This window comes from Eutrigla gurnardus (assembly GCF_963514095.1).
Source record: "Eutrigla gurnardus genome assembly, chromosome: 4".
Taxonomy (NCBI): Eukaryota; Metazoa; Chordata; class Actinopteri; order Perciformes; family Triglidae; genus Eutrigla; species Eutrigla gurnardus.
The window spans coordinates 2,046,429-2,066,062 of record NC_139918.1 but is presented as its reverse complement, the minus strand read 5'-3'; the positions used below and the strand labels follow the sequence as shown (position 1 = coordinate 2,066,062).

The 19,634-nt window shown below is 43.0% G+C and overlaps 2 protein-coding genes across 3 annotated transcripts in view; both read left to right on the top strand.

Annotated features, from left to right (window-relative positions):
- The window catches only part of LOC311012784 (ADAMTS-like protein 2), a 233,954-nt gene that overhangs the window by 125,876 nt on the left and 88,444 nt on the right, over positions 1-19,634 (top strand). The gene's annotated exons all lie outside the window — the stretch shown is intronic.
- The window catches only part of agla (amylo-alpha-1, 6-glucosidase, 4-alpha-glucanotransferase a), a 73,335-nt gene that overhangs the window by 728 nt on the left and 52,973 nt on the right, over positions 1-19,634 (top strand). For both annotated transcript variants that reach the window (XM_084008425.1, XM_084008426.1), the window contains exon 2: positions 2,530-2,658. In XM_084008425.1, the coding sequence (XP_083864551.1) occupies positions 2,571-2,658 (88 nt within the window). In that variant the 5' untranslated portion in view covers positions 2,530-2,570. The remainder of the gene's footprint in view (positions 1-2,529; positions 2,659-19,634) is intronic.

Below are 19,634 nucleotides of genomic sequence, written 5' to 3'. Positions count from 1 at the left end.
ATGAATGACAGTAGCTTTTGTCAGTGGAGTCTAATTCTAGTCATTTGGGGGCCTGTGTTGTGAAGATGTGCCGGTCTGTTAGTTACTTTGGTAGTTACTAGTTCTGAAAACTGTTTCACCAGTCCTTGAACATCAGAGGACTATTACACTAAAGCAGACTAAGCTGGGTTCAACATATCCCAACTAGACCAGTCTGGTTTAACTGGTTGCACGAAGACCAAACCAGGATGAACAGCTGACTAAGTGAAGCCAGGTGCAACTAATCCTGTAGAGACCCCGAGATCATCCCTGATTCACTGATGCAGATTCACCATGACGACGACGACGACACGTGCACCAAACTTCTCACAAACTGAGCACGAGCTTTTGATGGAGGCGTATGAGGAGTTCAAGCTCCTCCGTCAAAAGAAGTACTGTGGCTTAATGAACCAGACGATGTTCTCTCGTTACTAAACCACTTTAACCTGGCACTCGAATACTATGAAACCACTTTGACAGGTGGCCACGGAGGGTATTTGAATGGGTCAATTAAATGGACTTAAAATCGTATGTGTTGTCTCGGCTACATGTTGAATAATAATACCATCCATCCATCCATCCATTGTCTACCGCTTATCCTGTATTCAGGGTCGCGAGGGGGGGGGGGATAATAATACAACTTATACATTTGTATAGAATCAATCATCATATATCTATATACTTAATCATAAATCATGTCATTTTTAAAAAAAAAATCTGAATCTTCTAGGACTGCCGTTATGCAACAAGTTTAAAAGATTATAATTTACAATAAGTTGCGAGTTTCATCATTGCAGTGAATGTAAGTACATTTTAAAGTGAAAAGGTTCCAGCCTATGAGGCTCGATCCGTGACTGACTGATCTGTGAAGTTTGTTTCTAAAATCCGTTTTTAGCAGCAGCTGTTGTCTGGTTGAGATGAACGTATATACTTCATGGTTTATAGTACTAGTTGTAGTACTGTTGTAAAAAGTTAATACTTGTGCTGTGTTACAACAGTTTTGCACAACACATGTCTCAAAAACTCATTGCCTAAACATCCTTCGTTAACATTTCAACATTTGGTCAACGTGGTGCAATTTGTTTGAGATGGTCTGTGTTGTCATGATTTCACATCAACTTCCCCCCTTGAGTTGTTAAATTAGGAGTTTCTTTTTTGACTGATGTATTTGCATTTTGGTCAAAGATCCCCCCCCCCTTTTTTTCAAATAGCATTTAAATCTAATTTAGAATGACCAGACCATTGGAAGCTGACAGAAGCAGATAGTTGGCATTCAGCCTATACTGTAGTATGACTCACTTCTGCTGTAGGACTTTTAACCGTGCTTGTTACCTCTCACTTTTAGTGTTTCTTTTTGGGTGCGGTTTTCAACAGGGAGAGACAAATATGTTTGATAATTCTGTTTTCGTTCATGTCTGCCCACCTGTGATTTGTTGTCTGATTAGATTATTGTGTATTTGGTAGGTGTGAAACAGTACGCAAAATTCATGGTGCAGTACGTACCTCGTTTTTTGGGACATAGTTAGGTACAATAGGGAAAACAAATGTTGCCCATCATAATATCATGATAATTCCTCATTATACAGGACAGGATGCACAACGAAGTGACTAAAATCCACATGTGGACACACATTGTAGTGGATCAAGCACTTTGAGCTTATACTTGTTATACATGTGGTGGCATATAAGCACTGCTAAACACACTATAGCACTGGTTCTCAAACTGTGGTTAGCGTACCATTGGTGGTACGTGAGCTCCCTCTAGTGGTACGCAGGAGGAAGTGCCAAACTATTTTTTCATTAAATTTATTTTAATTAAAAACAGGCCGAATACTATACTTAATACATTTGGTCAATTTAATGTAATTTAAAATATGTTTTGCCTTTCCTATAAAAGGAAAGAAGAATTATGAAGGAGGGCAATTATTCAAGCAGCCCCGGTGAAACGGAAGTGGACCACTTCGATTTTATATTTTGTCTATTTTACATTCATGCTCTGATTATTGAAAACGTAAATCAGAATTTACTCAGCAGTTACTCAGTACTTGAGTAGTTTTTTCCACAAAATACTTTCTTACTCTTACTCAAATAACTTTGGATAACTACTTTTTTACTTCTACTTAAGTCATATTATTCTAAGCCAGAAGAAATCTTAATAGGAAGGGTCTACTGTACTTACCAGGTCTTTAATGATGATGAATGGATATTACATGTGATCAACAGTGGCTTGGATGAGAGGGTTTTAACAGGGTTTTAATCCTCCACACCTGTCACCGAGACATTCCAAACTGAAGTTTTTTCTAGTGGGAGTACAACCTGAGGGCAATTTGACTGCAATGCCACTGTGGCACAAACGCATTGTCAGTGCCAATGCATGCTCCACATAACAAAGGGACACTTTCATACAGTTCATACAGAAACAAACTTGTTTTAATAATTTAAAAAATGTTTTGTGGTAGGTAATGGTCCTAAAGTTAGGAGAACTTTAGTAACCAGTTTTTCCTTTTGCAGAGGGAGCCTAGGGATTGGTAAACTTTGAAGATCGAATCAAGATGTTGCCGCAGCACCTGAAGCAGATCCGAATCCTGACGCTCAACAACATGGAGGATTTAGAGAGGACCCTGTTCAGACTTGAACAAGGTAATGCTTTTACACAAATGTGCTCGGTGTTCCACTTAATGCCTGAATATCTTTGGGAGGCTGCTCAGTATTGATCAAAATAATTGTGATTTTCAATTATGCAGCACTACTAGGCTCATAAGAGTTTTTTTCCCAATATAATTCATACTTTCAGCTACAAAAATCCCATGGCTTCCTCATCGGTGTTGCATGCGGGTATGACATGGATATTACCATACTGTCTTTACCTGATAAACATGTTTTGGTTTAGCATACGCATGAGGACATGGTACAACACCAAATGAACTATGTCACTCACACAGTTTAACCTGTTTATGGGTAGAGGCCCTTCAGCTTTGTCTCGGAACCTCTTACTGTTCATTATGTTGGCCATGTTAAAAGGTTTGAGCAGCCACACAGCCCATGTGAGCATGGTCCCGGTGTTGTTGAATGCTGTTGATCGCCGGTGTGATGCAATCTGCCATGAAACAGGAAGTTATTTCTTCAGTGGGTTGTCATGCACCAAAACGTTTGAAACTCACACACTTTTCAAACATAAGATGCCGTCCCAGGAAGACAACACCCCAAGAAGACCGGTTCCTCACCCTGCCTTCACTGAGGAACTGTAGGCTTTCTTCCAGAGATTTACAGGCAAAGGGGAACCGGTCTTCTTGGGGTGTTGTGTTCCTGGGACGGCCATTATAGCTGTGAATTTCGCAGTACAGTGTGTATTTTGTGTTTATTTGTCAGGGTTAATGCTTTAATTCCACAAGATCAGGGAGGAGACTCAAGCTGAGTTCCTGTCTTAGTGAAGGGGGTTAGCCCCAAAGTTAGCAAGGCTCAGGATAACTGAGAGCACAGTTAAACGGTTAATTAGGGTGTGTAAGTGTTTGAAAAAAATCTGTTTTAATCTTTTACAGATTCTGTAATTACGTGTTTTACCTTTTTAATTTTCTAAATTCTGTCCTTTACAATTTCATAGCATTTCCCCCCGTGAAATGGTGTCTAATCATGTGGTTGATTAATGAAGATCAAGACATTTCTTGAAGAAACATTCTAGTAGTTCTAATTCTAATTCCTTGTCATTCAGAGACCATGAACATGTGCATAAATATGGGCAAGTGTATATGCAATCATTTTTGGAAGTGTCACAATATACCATCCACTTTTTGAAATCCACTAAAATCAGCGCATCTGTCGATCCACTCGCCGCTATTTCAGTTTGTTAATCAAACTTTATTTATATGGCACTTTTCATACTTAAAAGTAGCACAAATTGCCTCACAGAAAATAAAAGCGAACAAAACAAAAACGAAACAAGATATGAACAACAAAGAAAACCATTAAACCCAAGCCTCCCACCCCCACAAATATTCACACAGAGATACACAGAGACATACACACTCACGCACACACACAGCCATATGCACAGACATACACACCCACGCACACCCACACACATACACTAGCTGTTGCTGAGGAGACATGGCTGGGCACCGAGATCTGAGGTGAGGAAGAAGCTACCTTTTGGGGGCCGCGCACACCGAGAGGAATCATGGTCCATGACTGCAGGGGGCGCCACCACAGGGACCACCCCAGCCTAGGCAGACAGGAGGCTCCACACCACGGTGTAGAGCTCTCCAGCCACCCGGGCCAGGGCTGTCCATGGGACAGCACCCCCAACGGTGGACCAGAAACAACTCCCGGTGTGGTAGGCCCCCAGGAGGAAACACTGGAAAACCGAGGGGCTAAAACAGTAAAATAAGATAAAAGGTAGAAGCTAAAAACTGAGGGAATAAAAACAATAAAAACAGTAAAATGTATCAAAATGTATAAAATAAAATAAAATAGACCCAATAAATAAAACAATAAAAATAAATAAAATATAAACAGTATAAACAGTAAAACAGGATAAGCTAAAATAAATAATATAAAATAGAATAATAATAAAAAATGTAAGAAGCATAAAAGGAATTAGAAGGAATTAAACAAGTCAGTTAAAAGCCTGATTAAAAAGGTGGGTCTTGAGCCTCTTTTTAAAAACATCAACATTCTCTGCGGCCCTGAGGTTCTCCGGCAGGCTGTTCCACAATCGGGGGCCATAGTAACTGAATGCCGCCTCCCCGTGTGTTTTGGTTCTGACTTGTGGTATGGTTAAAAGGCCAGCACCGGAGGACCTCAGGGTCCGCGAGGGTTGATAGGGTAAAATTTGTGCAGATAAATAAGAAGGCCCGGGACCGTTAAGACATTTAAAAACTAGTAAAAGAACCTTAAAATCGATCCTGAAACGCACAGGGAGCCAATGCGGCGATTTTAAAACTGGTGTAATGTGCTCCCGCCCTCTGGTCCTCGTCAGCACGCGTGCGGCTGAGTTCTGTAATAATTGTAAATTGTACATGTTCTTTTTGGGAAGACCAGAGAGCAGGGCATTACAAAAATCTAAACGACAAGAGATAAAAGCATGCATCAGCACCTCCGTGCTGGCCTGAGAGAGAAACGGGCGGACTCTGGCTATATTCTTAAGATGGTAAAAACCTATCTTTGTTATGTTTTTGATGTGTGGAATAAAAAGTGAGCTCAGAGTCAAAAATCACGCCCAGATTTTTTTACAGATTTTGAGGGTTTAAAATCCTGTAACTTTGGTAAAAGTTTCTCTCTCTGGCCTTCAGGACCAATGACTAAAACCTCTGTTTTGTCCTGGTTGAGCTGCAGGAAGTTTGCTGCCATCCATGACTTGATGTCTACAATGCAGTTAAAAAGCGCATCAATTGGCCCTGTGTCATCAGGAGACACGGCGATGTAGAGTTGCGTATCGTCAGCATAACTATGAAAGCTGATGCCGTGCCTCCTGATGACGTCCCCAATGGGAAGCATGTAAAGGTTAAAAAGAGTTGGACCTAAAATTGACCCTTGGGGAACCCCACACTTTATCTTATGGGTTTCTGAGGAACATGTATCCATACTTACAAAGAAACTTCGATCAGTGAGGTAGGACGTGAACCAGTTAAAAACAGTACCAGAGAGGCCGACCAGGTTCCTCAGTCTATTTAATAAAATGTGATGGTCTACTGTATCGAAGGCGGCGGTTAGATCCAGTAGTACCAAGACTGTGAGTTTATGATTATCTAAATTACACCTGATGTCATTTAAAATCTTTAAAAGTGCTGTCTCTGTACTGTGGTTCCTCCTAAAACCAGACTGATGAGTGAAAATATGGTTTGAGTTTAAAAAAATAATTTACTTGATTAAAAACAAGTTTTTCTAAAATTTTACTTAAAAATGGTAAGTTGGATACAGGCCAGTAGTTATTTAAGACATTGGGGTCTAAATCACTCTTCTTCAGAAGGGGCTTCACCACCGCTGTCTTAAAGGAGGTGGGGAAGACACCCGTCTGAAGAGAGCAATTCACCAAATACAACAGCTGTCCCTCAAAAATCCATAGTGTTTTAAAAAACGGTGTGGGAATTGGATCTGAAAGGCAGGTTGTGGGCTTTACCTGGGAGAAAACTCGACCAAGTGTCCTCGCATCAACCAGGGCAAAACTCTCCAGTGTTTCCTCAGGTAAAAGCAATGATCCAGGTGTTAAAAGCTGTTGGGATAAAAGACTGGATCTGATGTCATTGATTTTTCTTCTGAAGTGGTCTGCAAAGTCCTCGCAAAGGGCATTATCTGGTGTCTTGGAGGATTTTTTAAAATTTGTGTTTGTTAAAAGATCGATTGTGGAGAATAAGAATTTGGGGTTATTTTTATGGTCATTGATCAATTTTTGGAAGTGGGAGATTCTTGCTTGTTTGACTGTTATTGTAAATTTTGAGGTGTTGACGTAAAATTTCATAATGGACTGATAACCTTGATCTCCTCCATCTCCTTTCAGCACTCCTGCATTCCCTTTTGAGTTGTTTAATTTCATTAGTTCTCCACGGGGGTGTAGGTCTTGTTTTAATTGTTTTTATAAAAAGTGGAGCCACTGAGTCCAGTGTTGACTTTATCTTATTGTTAAAATTGTCAGTGATAAAATCGCAGGGTGCTGGTAAAATTTCGGCAGGAGGGCTTTGTAAGATCTGGATAAAATTTGCAGCCACTTCAGAAGTTAGGTAGTGTTTCCTCACTGTTCCTATCTGGTGATTGTAAAAAACACACAAAAGTGGCCATAAGATATAACCAGGTCCAAGGTGCGCCCTCTGCTGTGGGTCGGCTGTGTCACATGTTGCTTAAAATCAAGGCAGTGTAAAAGGTTTAAAAATTCTCTGGACATTGAGTCTGAGGAGATGTCTATGTGTAGATTAAAATCACTGGTTATTAAAATTCTGTTAAAAGTGGTATGAATAATTGATAAAAGTTCTGAAAATTCCCTAATGAATGAAGTGGAATACTGGGGTGGTCGGTAGACTGTCATACATAGAATCAGTGGGCTGCTAAAAACGAAGGCATGGTACTCAAATGAGGAGTAACTGTTAAAAAATACTTTGTTCATCTTCAAGGTGTTCTTTGAAATTGAAGCAGTACCTCCCCCTCTTCTGCACCCCCTAGTTGAAAATAAAAGTTAAAATTTGGTGGGGAAGCCTCAGTGAGAACAACAGGTGCATCAGTGCCAAGCCATGTCTTTGTAAGGAGAATGCTATCCAGGTTATTATCTAAAATTATATCATTTATGATAAAAGATTTGCAGTGTTTCCCCTAGAATTTTTTTCAGGCCCGGTGGTACCCACCGAAAAAACCCTACACGGACGTGACGCGTGGGATGGTGTATTGGTGCATTTGGATTAAGTGGTACAGCAAGCAGTCTGCAATTCTGCAATTATTATATTTGCATTCAAATTTATGTTCAACCCGAGTGTATTGAAGATCACAAGGAGAGAGTGACTTATTAAGGTGCATTTATTGCATACAGTACAAATGGAACATGCTACATGTGCACTTCAACCACACAGTGTGCATCGTTCTCTGCTGCACTTGATTTTTCTGGGTTTTGTGAAGAACTTCACCAAGGCCTTGTCGTAGGGGAACTTGGCCACAAGTTTTTTATTCATTTGATTATAACAGAGTTACATACATTTGACAATGCCTGGGAAAACTAGCCTATTGTCTGTGTTATTTTCATCATTATTGCTTACCAAAAGAGAGAGAGAGAGAGAGAGAGAGAGAGAAGCTTGTTTGTTTTCATCTCTCTACTCTGTTTAGATACACAAATATGATCGCATTTGTCAATCGCTGTATTTTATTTTGAAAATTGCTTTTATTTTGCAAATTGACCGGATTGTCTCGTGTTTCTTTGTGTGACTTTCTGCCAGAATTGACGCTATCGCTCGCGGCTCGCGCACATAATACACCCGAAATAGACGGTGAAACGATCGCTACACGGCGCGTAGGATCGCGGCGCTCCGCGTCTGGTCTGAACTACACTATTGGTTAACAAGGGTGCCGAGAGGAAGCGGGCTCCGTTCCGTGGCTATTCGCGATGCTTCGGCAGCCGGTGTGAACCCGGTGTGAACCGTGCAACGGTCCTCGACCAGCCCCCCTCTCCACTGCAATCTGCTCCCCTTTCTTCCGTCTCACCTGCACCTGTCTTTTTTTCTGGAGTTGCCTCCGGCGGCGCCAGTTGGTTAGCTAACAAACCCTAAACATCCCAGAATGTATGCCCGCGCTCTCAGCAGCGGTACTCACATCGCTAGGCACGAAGCAGTTTGACTCGCGCCGCGCTGCACAGAGGCGCTCCTAATGTAAATGATTATTGATTTATGAATTAATTGATAAGTGGCTTATTTATTTATTTTTTTGGCCTGGCGGCAGGTCTCCTTGGCCTGGCGGCCCGCCAGGCCTGTACAATGGTAGGGGAATCACTGATTTGTTTAAAAGAGAGCGCACATTCAGCACAGCCAACTTAACTGTGCTGAACGTGCGCTCATCACGTTTTACAAGTGGAATGTTAAAAACACAGTTTGATCTAAAAACAGTCCTGGGTTTCAATTGTCTGTGTGAGATTATGGTTGGGATTGTGTGAATACTGTCCTGTGCCACTGGGGTCACTGAGGGAGGGGCGTGTATGAGCGACGAAGAAGACTGATTGGACAGCATGGAGGATATTATCTGTTAAAATGCTGCTACCTAGCCAGCTCGGATGAACCCCGTCAGCTCTAAAAAGGGAGGAACGATTCCAGAACAGATTCAAATTGTTGATAAAACCTAAATTGTGGGCAGTGCAGGAGGACTGAAGCCAGGTATTGAGGCTGAGGATTCTGCTAAAACGTTCTACTCCGCGTGCCAGAGTTGGAATAGGACCGGAAATGAAGACGGACTTTCCACAGTTTGTTAAAAACCTAAAAAGATCTTTAAAATCATTTTTGGCCAGCTCGGACTGCTTTCTCCCTGCATCATTCGATCCAACATGCACTATGACACGTTGGATGGAGGGCCCGAGAGAGTTCAGCAGTGCTGGGAGTTTGTCCAGTATGCCGGGGACAGTGGCTCTGGGAAAACAATGGGTTCCTTTTGCATTGAAGAACCGGATGTTTTTATGATTGAGTCTCCAATTATTAATGTGGTTGGGGAAAAAAGGGGGCGGGGGAGGGTGGGTGACGGTTTCTGGCTCACCTGGCAGCCAGTGGCATCAGTTGTTGGAGTATGATTCCCCGCCGGATTCGGGCGAGGAAACCAACCGGAGCCCAGCCTCTTTCAGAATCTTGCGCCGGGCGGAGGAGGTCCGGTTCGAAGTGCCCACGTGGTCATTTGGGGGTCCAAATATGGGGTTCCAAAAGAGTTACCTCTGCCTGAAAGTGTTTTTGAACCCCCATAAAACCCCCACCAGTGGTACCATACCCTTCAAATTCATTTTGGCAAGAGCAAAGTTCCCAAATACAACAAATAATCCTGTTTAGAATAAATATGATCATTAATCATGGTGCTAGGGGCACACAAAAAGTGAAAAATCTTTTTTTGGGACTTTGGTGACCCACCTCTCACCCAAACGGTACGGAATGTTGATTCTGCCTACGGAATTGTGTAGTAAAAACTGCAACAGACCAATTTTCAGCCTTCTATCACTATTAGAACAGAAGTTATGGGCCTCCAAATATGCCAAATGAAATGCAAAATTCCAATGTGTCAAAAAGGGGCGGGGCACTTGAAATTCAAATGGACGCCACGGGCAAACCGTTAGAGATTTTGACCTGAAACTTCAGATTCCCTCGTTTGGTAATATTTAAGGCATATTTTCACCGCTTTTCAGCAAAATCTGAGAGGTACCATGTACATGGTACCCCAATATTGGCTGTTTTCACATGGAATGACCCGGAACCCAATTGTTGTTTACAGTTCTGTTGAGCTGTTGAAATGGCCCTGGTTTGTTGGTTTCATCAAATAAAACCTCCATAAGTGTGCAAGTTTTGTTTAAAAACCAACATTTCCAGAGGGGTGAAAATACAAATGTCCATGAATGTAAATGACGGAATTGATCTGTTCCATGGATTACACTACCTAAATGTGCACACCACAGTTCTCTCTGAGTGTGAATGAAGAAGAAAACAACACAAACTTATCAAGCATAATGAGTCTGGGGGTGACCTGTATTAAAAAAAGTAAAATGTAAAGAATTAGAGCTAGCAGGTCATGAGGAGATATTAGCTGTTGAATGTTTTGTATTAAATGTTTACAAAACACACACAATTGCTAAGAGCATCTTTCAGAATTACAAATAATTCACATGTGCAAATGTTAATCAACCTTTGAACAGAAAATGTTCCCTGAAAGTTAAGTTAAATTCAATTAACTGCTGTCATGCATAATAATAATAAAAACATTTGATCACAAAAAAAAAATTAACTGCTGCTAGAGAGGACACCACATCGAAGGTATGCACATGTGATGTCACAGTGGCCTGCTACATTGCAGTTAAGGCGGGTCCACACCGCACCGACTGCCCGACTTGCGTCGGTAAATGAAGTCGGGCTACTTAATATGGCCGACTCGAATGGCGGATTACACATTTGAATCGGCTGAAATGAACGCCGACGTGGGCCGATTCGAGCGACCACACCAAGGAGACTTATGTCACGGACGCCGACTCTCTCAAAGACGCCGATTTTCGGTCCGGTGTGGACCCGCCGTTACTCCCACTGAGTCGCAAAAAGTAGAAATGACTGACAGTTTCCGTTGAGTTTTCTTTAACTTCCTGTAGGCCTAAAACTAAGGCCACATTTCTTGCCTGGGAAGTCCACAGATGGTCAACATTTACCATGTCTATTGTAGCCTCTCTGAGACTGTCATGTAAATTAGGAGGCCTAACTTTAGTATACAGGAAGGGTAATCTATTTTAAAACAGGATTAAACCATCTAAATCCATGTCAGTTACATGAAACATGGTACATGTTGAGCATCTGTGAGCCTCCCAGTGGAAATGTTAGACTTAAACATAGTTAGATTAAAGAAACGCAATGTAAACTGCCACTAATCTCTTCCTTTTGCTACTCAGTGGATCCTAACTGCCATTGTGACATGACATGTGTACACCCTCTAGCTAGTGTATTTTAATGTTAGATGTGTTTGTGAACAGTACTTACATCAGCCAGAATAAATAGGGATTCTGTCTATCGAAAGAAGGATTGCCGAAGTCCCCATCAAGTTGGTGTCTTCTAGTGTCCTGGGGTCGTTCGCCATCTCTGTTAACAGGGACTGGATATTCCCTTTCCATTTCAACCTCTGTTGCAGAAAGAAGTTGATGACTCACTGCCCTTACTTAGGAAGGCCTCTGTCAGGCTTGAGAGAACGTCAATCACAGTAATAATTTCAAAATGGGCAAACACAGCCATCTCTTCTCGAACAGAAAAGGCCACTCTTCTCCTATGGTCGACACTTGAGGAGGGGGACTGGAGATTATGAGTTCACATTGCTTCCAGTATGTAATTTTCATGAGCTCATCAACTCTGCTCATGTCCACCCGTCTAGGACCTTCATTTGTGTACAGAGTAATCAGCATACAGTACTCAGAGTACTTGGGGTTTCTCCTTCCGGCAGGTCTTGAGGCTGCCAATGTACAAACCCATAACTGTCCAGCTCATTAAAGGTGTTCCTCTGGGGGCTGCTGTCAGAGTGTTGTTCTGGTTGACATGCTCAACTCTTGTTTGTCTGGTTCAGTAGGGACGTGTGCCCACATCCAGAGACATCTCCCTCATTGGTCACATACCCGAATGATTTGGGGTACTGCACAACAACAGCCCTGGCTGTCTCAGCGCAATGAGCTCTGGTCGGGTTCATGCAATGCAATCCGACTGTGTCAACCCTGATCATCTGAAGTCGGTCAGAGTGGGCCACCCTTTGTTCTCTAACCATGGCATCTCGGAGTCCTACTGGCATTTTCTCCCAAGGGATTTGAATGTCACAGACCCATTGGGAAGAAGAGACAGTGGAGGGAGGAGAAGGTGCAAGTGATGCAGGGGACCTTGGCAGTATTGCAGAACCAGGATGTGGCTGTTGAGAAAAAAGAAAAAAATGTTTAGTCAAACAAGCTTTATTTAGTTTTATGTTGTGTTAGTGTGTGTTGGGAGGGAGGGAGGGATCGGCATCGGGCTGTCAGTGTATGTTTGTATGGTGGGTGTGTGGGAGGTGTTTAGTGGTTTTAGCATGTGTCTGTGGATTGGTGTTTGTGGGGTAGGGGGAGGTCTTTGTATGGTGGGTATGGGTGCAATGGTGTGTGTTGAGTGTGTGAATGTTGGGTGTCTGTGTCCCTATTAGGGTTGCACGGTATACCGGTACTAATTTGGTACCGGGGTACTGAGGCATTTAGAACGGTACTATATTGCATTTGGACGGGACCGGTACTTGCAGCGCCGCCGGCAGCGCCCGCAACAGCTCGGCGAACTCGCCACGTGACGTCACTGCGTTGTAACTACAGCTGAGAGGACAAGGAGCGAGCCGCAGCTTGGGGAGATAAAACGAAAAAGCAAGCAAGCCGGAGGAAACAGCTAGCAAGTAGCTTAAAACAAATGCGCAAGGCGAGGCAGTTAACGCCGATGCACCACTGTGTAAACGGTATTTAAAACATGCATGGCTAACGGCGGAAACACCTCCGACTTAGCCAAACACTTAAAGGACAAGCACCCAGACCTGCACACTGAGCTCAGGGAACGACAGGTCATTTACTCAGGAAAAAAAGCCACATTCAGTGCTAAAAGCAAGCACCACCCCCCTTCACTCTTAACAAAAGTAGCTCTGGAAGAAAAAAATAGAGCTGGTTTATTTATATTATTATATTTTATGTAATATTATTGTATTTATATTTTAACATTTTTAAAATTGTGTGCATTAGAAAAGCTTGTCTTTGTGGTATTTTATTTTATTTGCTGATTAATATGTTATTGTTCTAAGATTTTCTATTAAAATAAAGTCATTAATGACATTTTTTGCGTTCACTTTTTATTTGAAAAAGTATTGAAAAGTACCGAAACACATGTTGGTACCGGTACCGGTACCAAAATGTTGGTACCGTGACAACACTAGTCCCTATTGGACTGTGTGAGGTAGGGGTGGGAATCTCTTGGCACCTCACGATTTGATTCGATTCAGAGGTCAACAATTCGATTCTAAACGGATTATCGTTTCAGCTCGATTTTTGATGTACATTTCCATGCGTGATTAAAAAAATTATATATATATATATATACATTGAGTTTGCTCAGTCTCATAGCTGAGCTACTGCAAATCACTTCCTACTTTTGTGTTGATCATTAAAGAAAAACAGATGAATTTGCTTCTCAAATTTTTTATTGGAATGTTACGTCCCAGTCTAGGGGTCTAGGACACAACACGAAAAGGCCCCATCTTCCCCAAGTCCCAAGTGACCACAAACAAAGTAGTATCAGAATAATAAGAAAATGATTTATTTACAAAATAAAGGTGATGACAAAAATCAGTTAAGTATAAATAAAATGAGCTATAGGCTTCAGGGTGGACCAAGGCCAAAACAACAAACATAACGGTTCCTGTCTAGGAAGTAAATCTTACCTAATAAAACTGAGGAAAACATAAATGACATAAAACTTACCTCCCTAACTAAATAAACAGGAGAAAATTATGTTAACAAAACTGGCAGTCCACAACAGTCAGCCGAGCCGAAGGGACCCAGGGGCAGCAGCCCAGACACAGCTCCCAGTGTGGAAGACCCCCCTGAGGAAACACTGGAGTTAAAGCTAAAAACTAAAAGCATAAGATAGGATTAAAAAAACATGAAAAAATAAGTAAATGGAGTGAACAGCTTAAAAGGATAAAAATATATAAGAAAATAAAATAATACCAATGATAAGTAAAACAACTAAAATTATTTAAGATAAATATCATCTTAAAAACAAGATAGAAGCAAAAATATAAAATAAGATAAAATCACATAAGAACGTAAGAAGAATTTAAAATACTAGTTAAAAGCCTGAATAAAAAGGTGTGTCTTTAACCTTTCTTTAAAAATATCATATCATCTGAATTCCTTGACTTCTTCTCCACATTTGACCTTACACTCTCCCCCTCTCCACCAACTCACCGGGCCGGGAACCAACTTGACCTGGTCTTCACAAGATCCTGTGGCATCTCGGCACTCTCTGTTACCCCCCTCATCGTGTCCGACCACCACTTTGTGACTTTCTCCCTCCCCATGAAGCCCACCACATCCCTCCCCTCTACGCCTCGAACTGTCACCAGCCGTCGCAACCTGAAATCCCTCACCCCCTCCGCTCTCTCCTCAACTGTTCTTTCCTCACGACCATCCATCCACAGAACAATTCTCCTTAATGCCTACTGAGGAAGCCTCCTCCATCCTGATGTCCTCACTCTCCTCTTCTTTGGACACTCTCTGTTCCCCCATCTCACGACCAGTGTGGTCATCTCCCTCCCCTCCCTGGCTGTCCGAACCTCTGCGAACCAACAGATCATTGTTGAGAGCGGCAGAGAGAAAATGGAAGAAATCGGGCCAGCACGAGGACCTTGCTCATTACCACCCCCTCCTCTCTGACTTCACCTCAACTGTTTCGGCAGCTAAAACTGCCTTCTACCTGGCAAAGATCAACTCTTCCGCCTCCAACCCCAGGAAACTCTTCTCCATGTTCTCCTCCCTCCTCACCCCTCCTACCCCTCCCCCTCCTTCCTCCCTTACGGCTGAAGACTTTGCAACTTACTTTACCAAGAAGTAAATGACATCAGCTCCTCATTCACGCCTATTCCCTCCCAGAAAACATCTCCACTAACTCCCAACTCTGATGGCTTTACCAGCTTTAGCCCCCTCACCTCTGAAGACGTTCACGCACTTGTTACATCTAACCGTGCCACCACCTGCTCCCTTGACCCGATTCCCTCCACTCTTCTCCAAGACATCTCACACGACATCTTGCAATTCCTCACCACCCTGATCAACTCCTCCCTCACCTCAGGTATCATTCCAGCGGCTTTTAAGACAGCTACAGTGAAGCCCCACCTTAAAAAACCCACCCTATATGCTGCTGACATCCAAAGCTACAGACCTGTATCTCTTCTTTCATTCCTCTCTAAAACCCTGGAACGTGCCGCCTACAACCAACTGTCATCCTATCTCTCGCAGAACAAACTCCTTGACCCTAATCAATCAGGATCAGGACTGCTCACTCCACTGAGACGGCCCTCCTCACAGTGACCGAGTCCCTGCGAGACACCAGAGCCTCATCCCACTCCTCCGTTCTCATTCTCCTCGACCTATCTGCTGCATTCGACACAGTCAACCACCAAATCCCCCTCTCCACCCTGGCTGAACTTGGCATAACTGACTCTGCTCTCACCTGGTTCACATCATACCTGACAAATCGCACCTTTCAGGTCACATGGAATGGCTCTATGTCCAAACCCTGTTCTCTGGACACGGGTGTCCCTCAAGGCTCAGTATTGGGACCGCTTCTGTTCTCACTCTACACCAGATCACTAGGTTCTGTAGTTATCACATGGATTCTCCTACCATTGTAACGCAGATGACACCCAGCTGTTCCTCTCTTTTCCCCCAACCTCTGACACTCACATTGCAACTCGCATCTCGGACTGTCTGGCTGACATCTCTGTCTGGACAACTGCACATCACCTCAAGCTTAACCTCAATAAAACCGAACTCCTCTTCATCCCGGGGAAAGACTGCCCTCGCATGGACCCGTCGGTCACTGTCGAGGGCATCACAGTATTACCTTCCTCAATTGCGAGGAACCTGGGTGTAATCCTCGATGACCAAGTTTCCTGCATCCCCAACATCACTACTGTGGCCCGATCCTGCAGATTTGCCCTCTACAATCCGCAGGATTCGGACCTTCCTCACAAAGGATGCAATGCAATTCCTGGTTCCTGACTACTGCAACTCTCTCCTGGCCGGACTCCCGGCCTCTGCAACTAAACCATTGCAGCGTATCCAGAACGCTGCAGCACGCCTTGTCTTCAATCTACCGAAATTCTCCCATGTGACCCCCCTCCTCCGTGACCTCCACTGGCTTCCTGTTGCAGCACGCATCCAATTCAAGATTATGGCACTGGCCTTCAGGGCCATCAATGGAACCATCTACCTTCAAACACTGGTCAAACCACACGCCCCAAAGCGAGCACTTTGCTCCTCTACTTCAGCTGGCCGGCTGGTACCACCATCACTGAAATCAAACAAATGTCGCTCAGCAAAGTCCAGACTCTTCTCTGTTCTGGCGCCTCAGTGGTGGAACGAACTCCCAACCAATGTCAGCACAGCAGAGTCATTTGCCATCTTCCGAAAAAGGCTCAAGACTCACTTGTTCAGACTTCACCTCGACTCTACATAGCATGACTCATTAATCATTTTAAAACAACAGTACTGAGCTAGCTTAGCTAGCTAAGCAAAGCAGTTAACTTGGATGTTAACGGAAACTCACCACATAAGAAACTGAAAAGTATTCCTGCAGACTTTGTTGGCTCCGATGAAATAAGAGGTCTGGGCGCACTCTCTTTTTGTCTGCAGCTTTTTGGTGGATGCAGTCATCTCAGACGTAACTACTGTATGTCCGTTTGCTCTCTTTCGGCAGCTAAAGAATCTATCCGTATGCTGTACATGAGCTATTGAGAAAGTTTGTCGCTACATGAATGTCTTCCAAGGAGAGATTTCTCCTTTCTTCTTCCGTAGCATTTGCAAAGTTACGGATTTCCTTCATTTCTCATCACTGTCTTTATCCCGTTGAAATGTAACCGTAGACGTGTGATATCTTCCGCTACAGCTGATCCGCTGCGCTGAATAAGTAGACATGTGTTTCCCTTCTAACGTGCAGCTGATTTGCCGAAAAAATAACAACAGCGCGTGAATGGCCAACGGTGATCAGTATGGAAATTAACTGCATCGCCGTACACGGCCCTGCAGGGACACAGACAAGGGCCGATTTTTTCCGAAACTACAAATACAAAATGTATACTTTTACGGCAACCAATATTGTTATCTGAAACATGGAGTGGCTTCTTCATGATCTCAACTTGCATATTCTCCAAAAAATGAAAATCACTAATTTTGAAAAAAAAAGAAGCTTATTTAGTCTTTTACGCAAATTCGTACCACCCGACTTGTTGCTGGTTTTGCCATGGCGGGTCACATATTTGAGTGATATGAACACATGGAAAATAAATAATTATCAGCAATTTATTTTTAATACAAAATTAAAAAATTAACAGAATAAAATAAATATCTGTCCTGTTTAACTTAAAACTGTATAAATAAATATAAAACAATACAAAGCAGAACATAGCAAAATTAATGCAATCATTTTTCTATTTAATGTAGCCTACTCATGTAGCAATTGTTTATTACACAGAAAATAATTTTAGATATTTCTTCATACAATTCAGACATTCATTGTACTTTCCCATATTAACCTTAACCAGAGACTCTTTACATACCATATCTGCCTCTGGCGTTGCCCGGTGGACAATACATTGGTCTAGGGTTCCCTTAGTTTTGGTGTCCCTTATGTTTCTTGTGTGCCCACCACTGGAAGCATGTTGCTTTAAAGCTGTAGTCTACGATATGAACACCCCTCCCCTCTGTACTTCTCCGAGCTCGTATCGTTCTCCCCTCACAGCCTCCCACCTCCCTCCTTATTTTATGAAAATAGTTCAACGAAATGTGTTTCTGAAAACATTTTAGGCAAGAAAAAGCTATGCAGTTGCTGAATCTGTCTTTATTTTAGATTGAGAACGGTCAGTTTAAAAGATTATAGAGAGCTTGCGGGCGGCGGCTTCTTACATAGACAATGAATGGGAACATTCCCTCCGGGTCGAACTCAGACGGGACGCTGTTTAGTTTCCCGGTGTGTCCGGGACTTCCACAACATGTACAAAGCAGTAATAGTGTTTATTACGGCCACGAATGATGAAACATTATCGGTGTTAATGTAGCGGGTGCCGGTCGGATTTCTCTCTCACCCCGACTGCAGTACGTCCCCGATCCCAAACTGCTCGGGGATCGCTCGCCACAATCCCTGCTCCATACCTGATCTGCTCAGGGCAACAAGCGTCTTGTCCGCTCGTAGTATCAAACGCGGAAGTGAGTCAGGACGAGACGTGAGCAGGAGCAGGAGAGTGAGCAAGGATTGGATCGGAACATTTAGCCAATGGCAGCCATGCAGACCGGATGGCTACTATTGGCTAAAGTTTGGCTCAAGTGATAAATCGTAGACTAGAGCTTTAAGTCAGTTAGTCCACCATGGGCTATGGAAAAAGTCCGCCGGCACACAGTGCAGTTTATTGATGTTATCGCGCACTTTTTCCACCCATGCGTTTCCTTCTTCCCATTCCTCAGTATTTTTTTTGCATTCTTTTCTGTTTTTTTCCTCGGAGGAGTAGTTGCATAGCTGCACGAAGGTGTACCGCCCGAGACCTGGAAAGCACTGTCGGTGTCACTGTCGTTCATGCCGCTTTGTTGTCTTCCGGTATCTTCTTCGCAAGCAACAGTACCTCGACCAATGAGATGAGCGGGATTCTGGATCGTCATACTCCGAGTGTGCCGTCAGATCATTGGTCACAGAGCAGAAGAGGCTGAAAATAACTTTACCGTAAATGTTCTTATAAAGCGCCATGTATTCATTCTCACGGTAATACGGGACAAAGTGCGTCGCTTTTCAGCTCAATATGGGATGCACATTTTTGTTTCTGAATACAAGACGATTCCATTTTTCAAGGGACGGTTGGCAACCCTATTGACAGGTGCTCTGCTTCCTACAACCGCGTGCACACTTCCTTGCTGCACCTGATTGAACGAACGCTTTCACTGGTGGGCTGTCAGCTACCAGATTTCAAAACGGACTAACTGAACTGGGCCGCTCCTTTTTTATAATAAAATGCTGCTCTGTGCTCTGTCCAAAAACGCTGGTCCACGGGCAGCTCGCCACTAAGCTAACTAACTACACTTAACTTTTTACTAAGGATTTGTCACTGTAACATCGAGAAAGGCACTAGATTTTTTTTCAACTAATTATTTCCCTGAAAGGGGAAAAGAAAACGGGGAGAAGTATAAGAAGGTTCACTGCTAGGTAGCGCTACTAATGGTCTGTTGGCTGGCTATATTTGTCTTTTCTCACATACTGAAATTCTACTGGTGTAAACTTGAGCGTACCATAGCACAATAATAGAAAAAATGAATTAAACTTACCAACTAGAACACATCTCTCATCTCACGATGTCGCTCCCAGCTACTATCTCCAAGGAGGAGGCGTGTCATGACGTCAGGTGGCTGCATTTACAGTAGAGTGGCAGTATATTACAGCAACGTAGCAGCACAGTTACATTTAGAAAGAAATTTACTGTTGGGTACTGTAGGACATTCCTGCTTCACGAATATTACCCAGAATGCAATATTAGCTCAAGTACCATGACGTAATGGTATTATATGGTATTATTCTGCACTCTTAACCCGAATTAGTTGACTTTACTCGCAAATCGCGTGGAAACCCGTTGCCCTATACCACTGTTTTTACACAGCTGAAACTAAATATGTTGAGTTT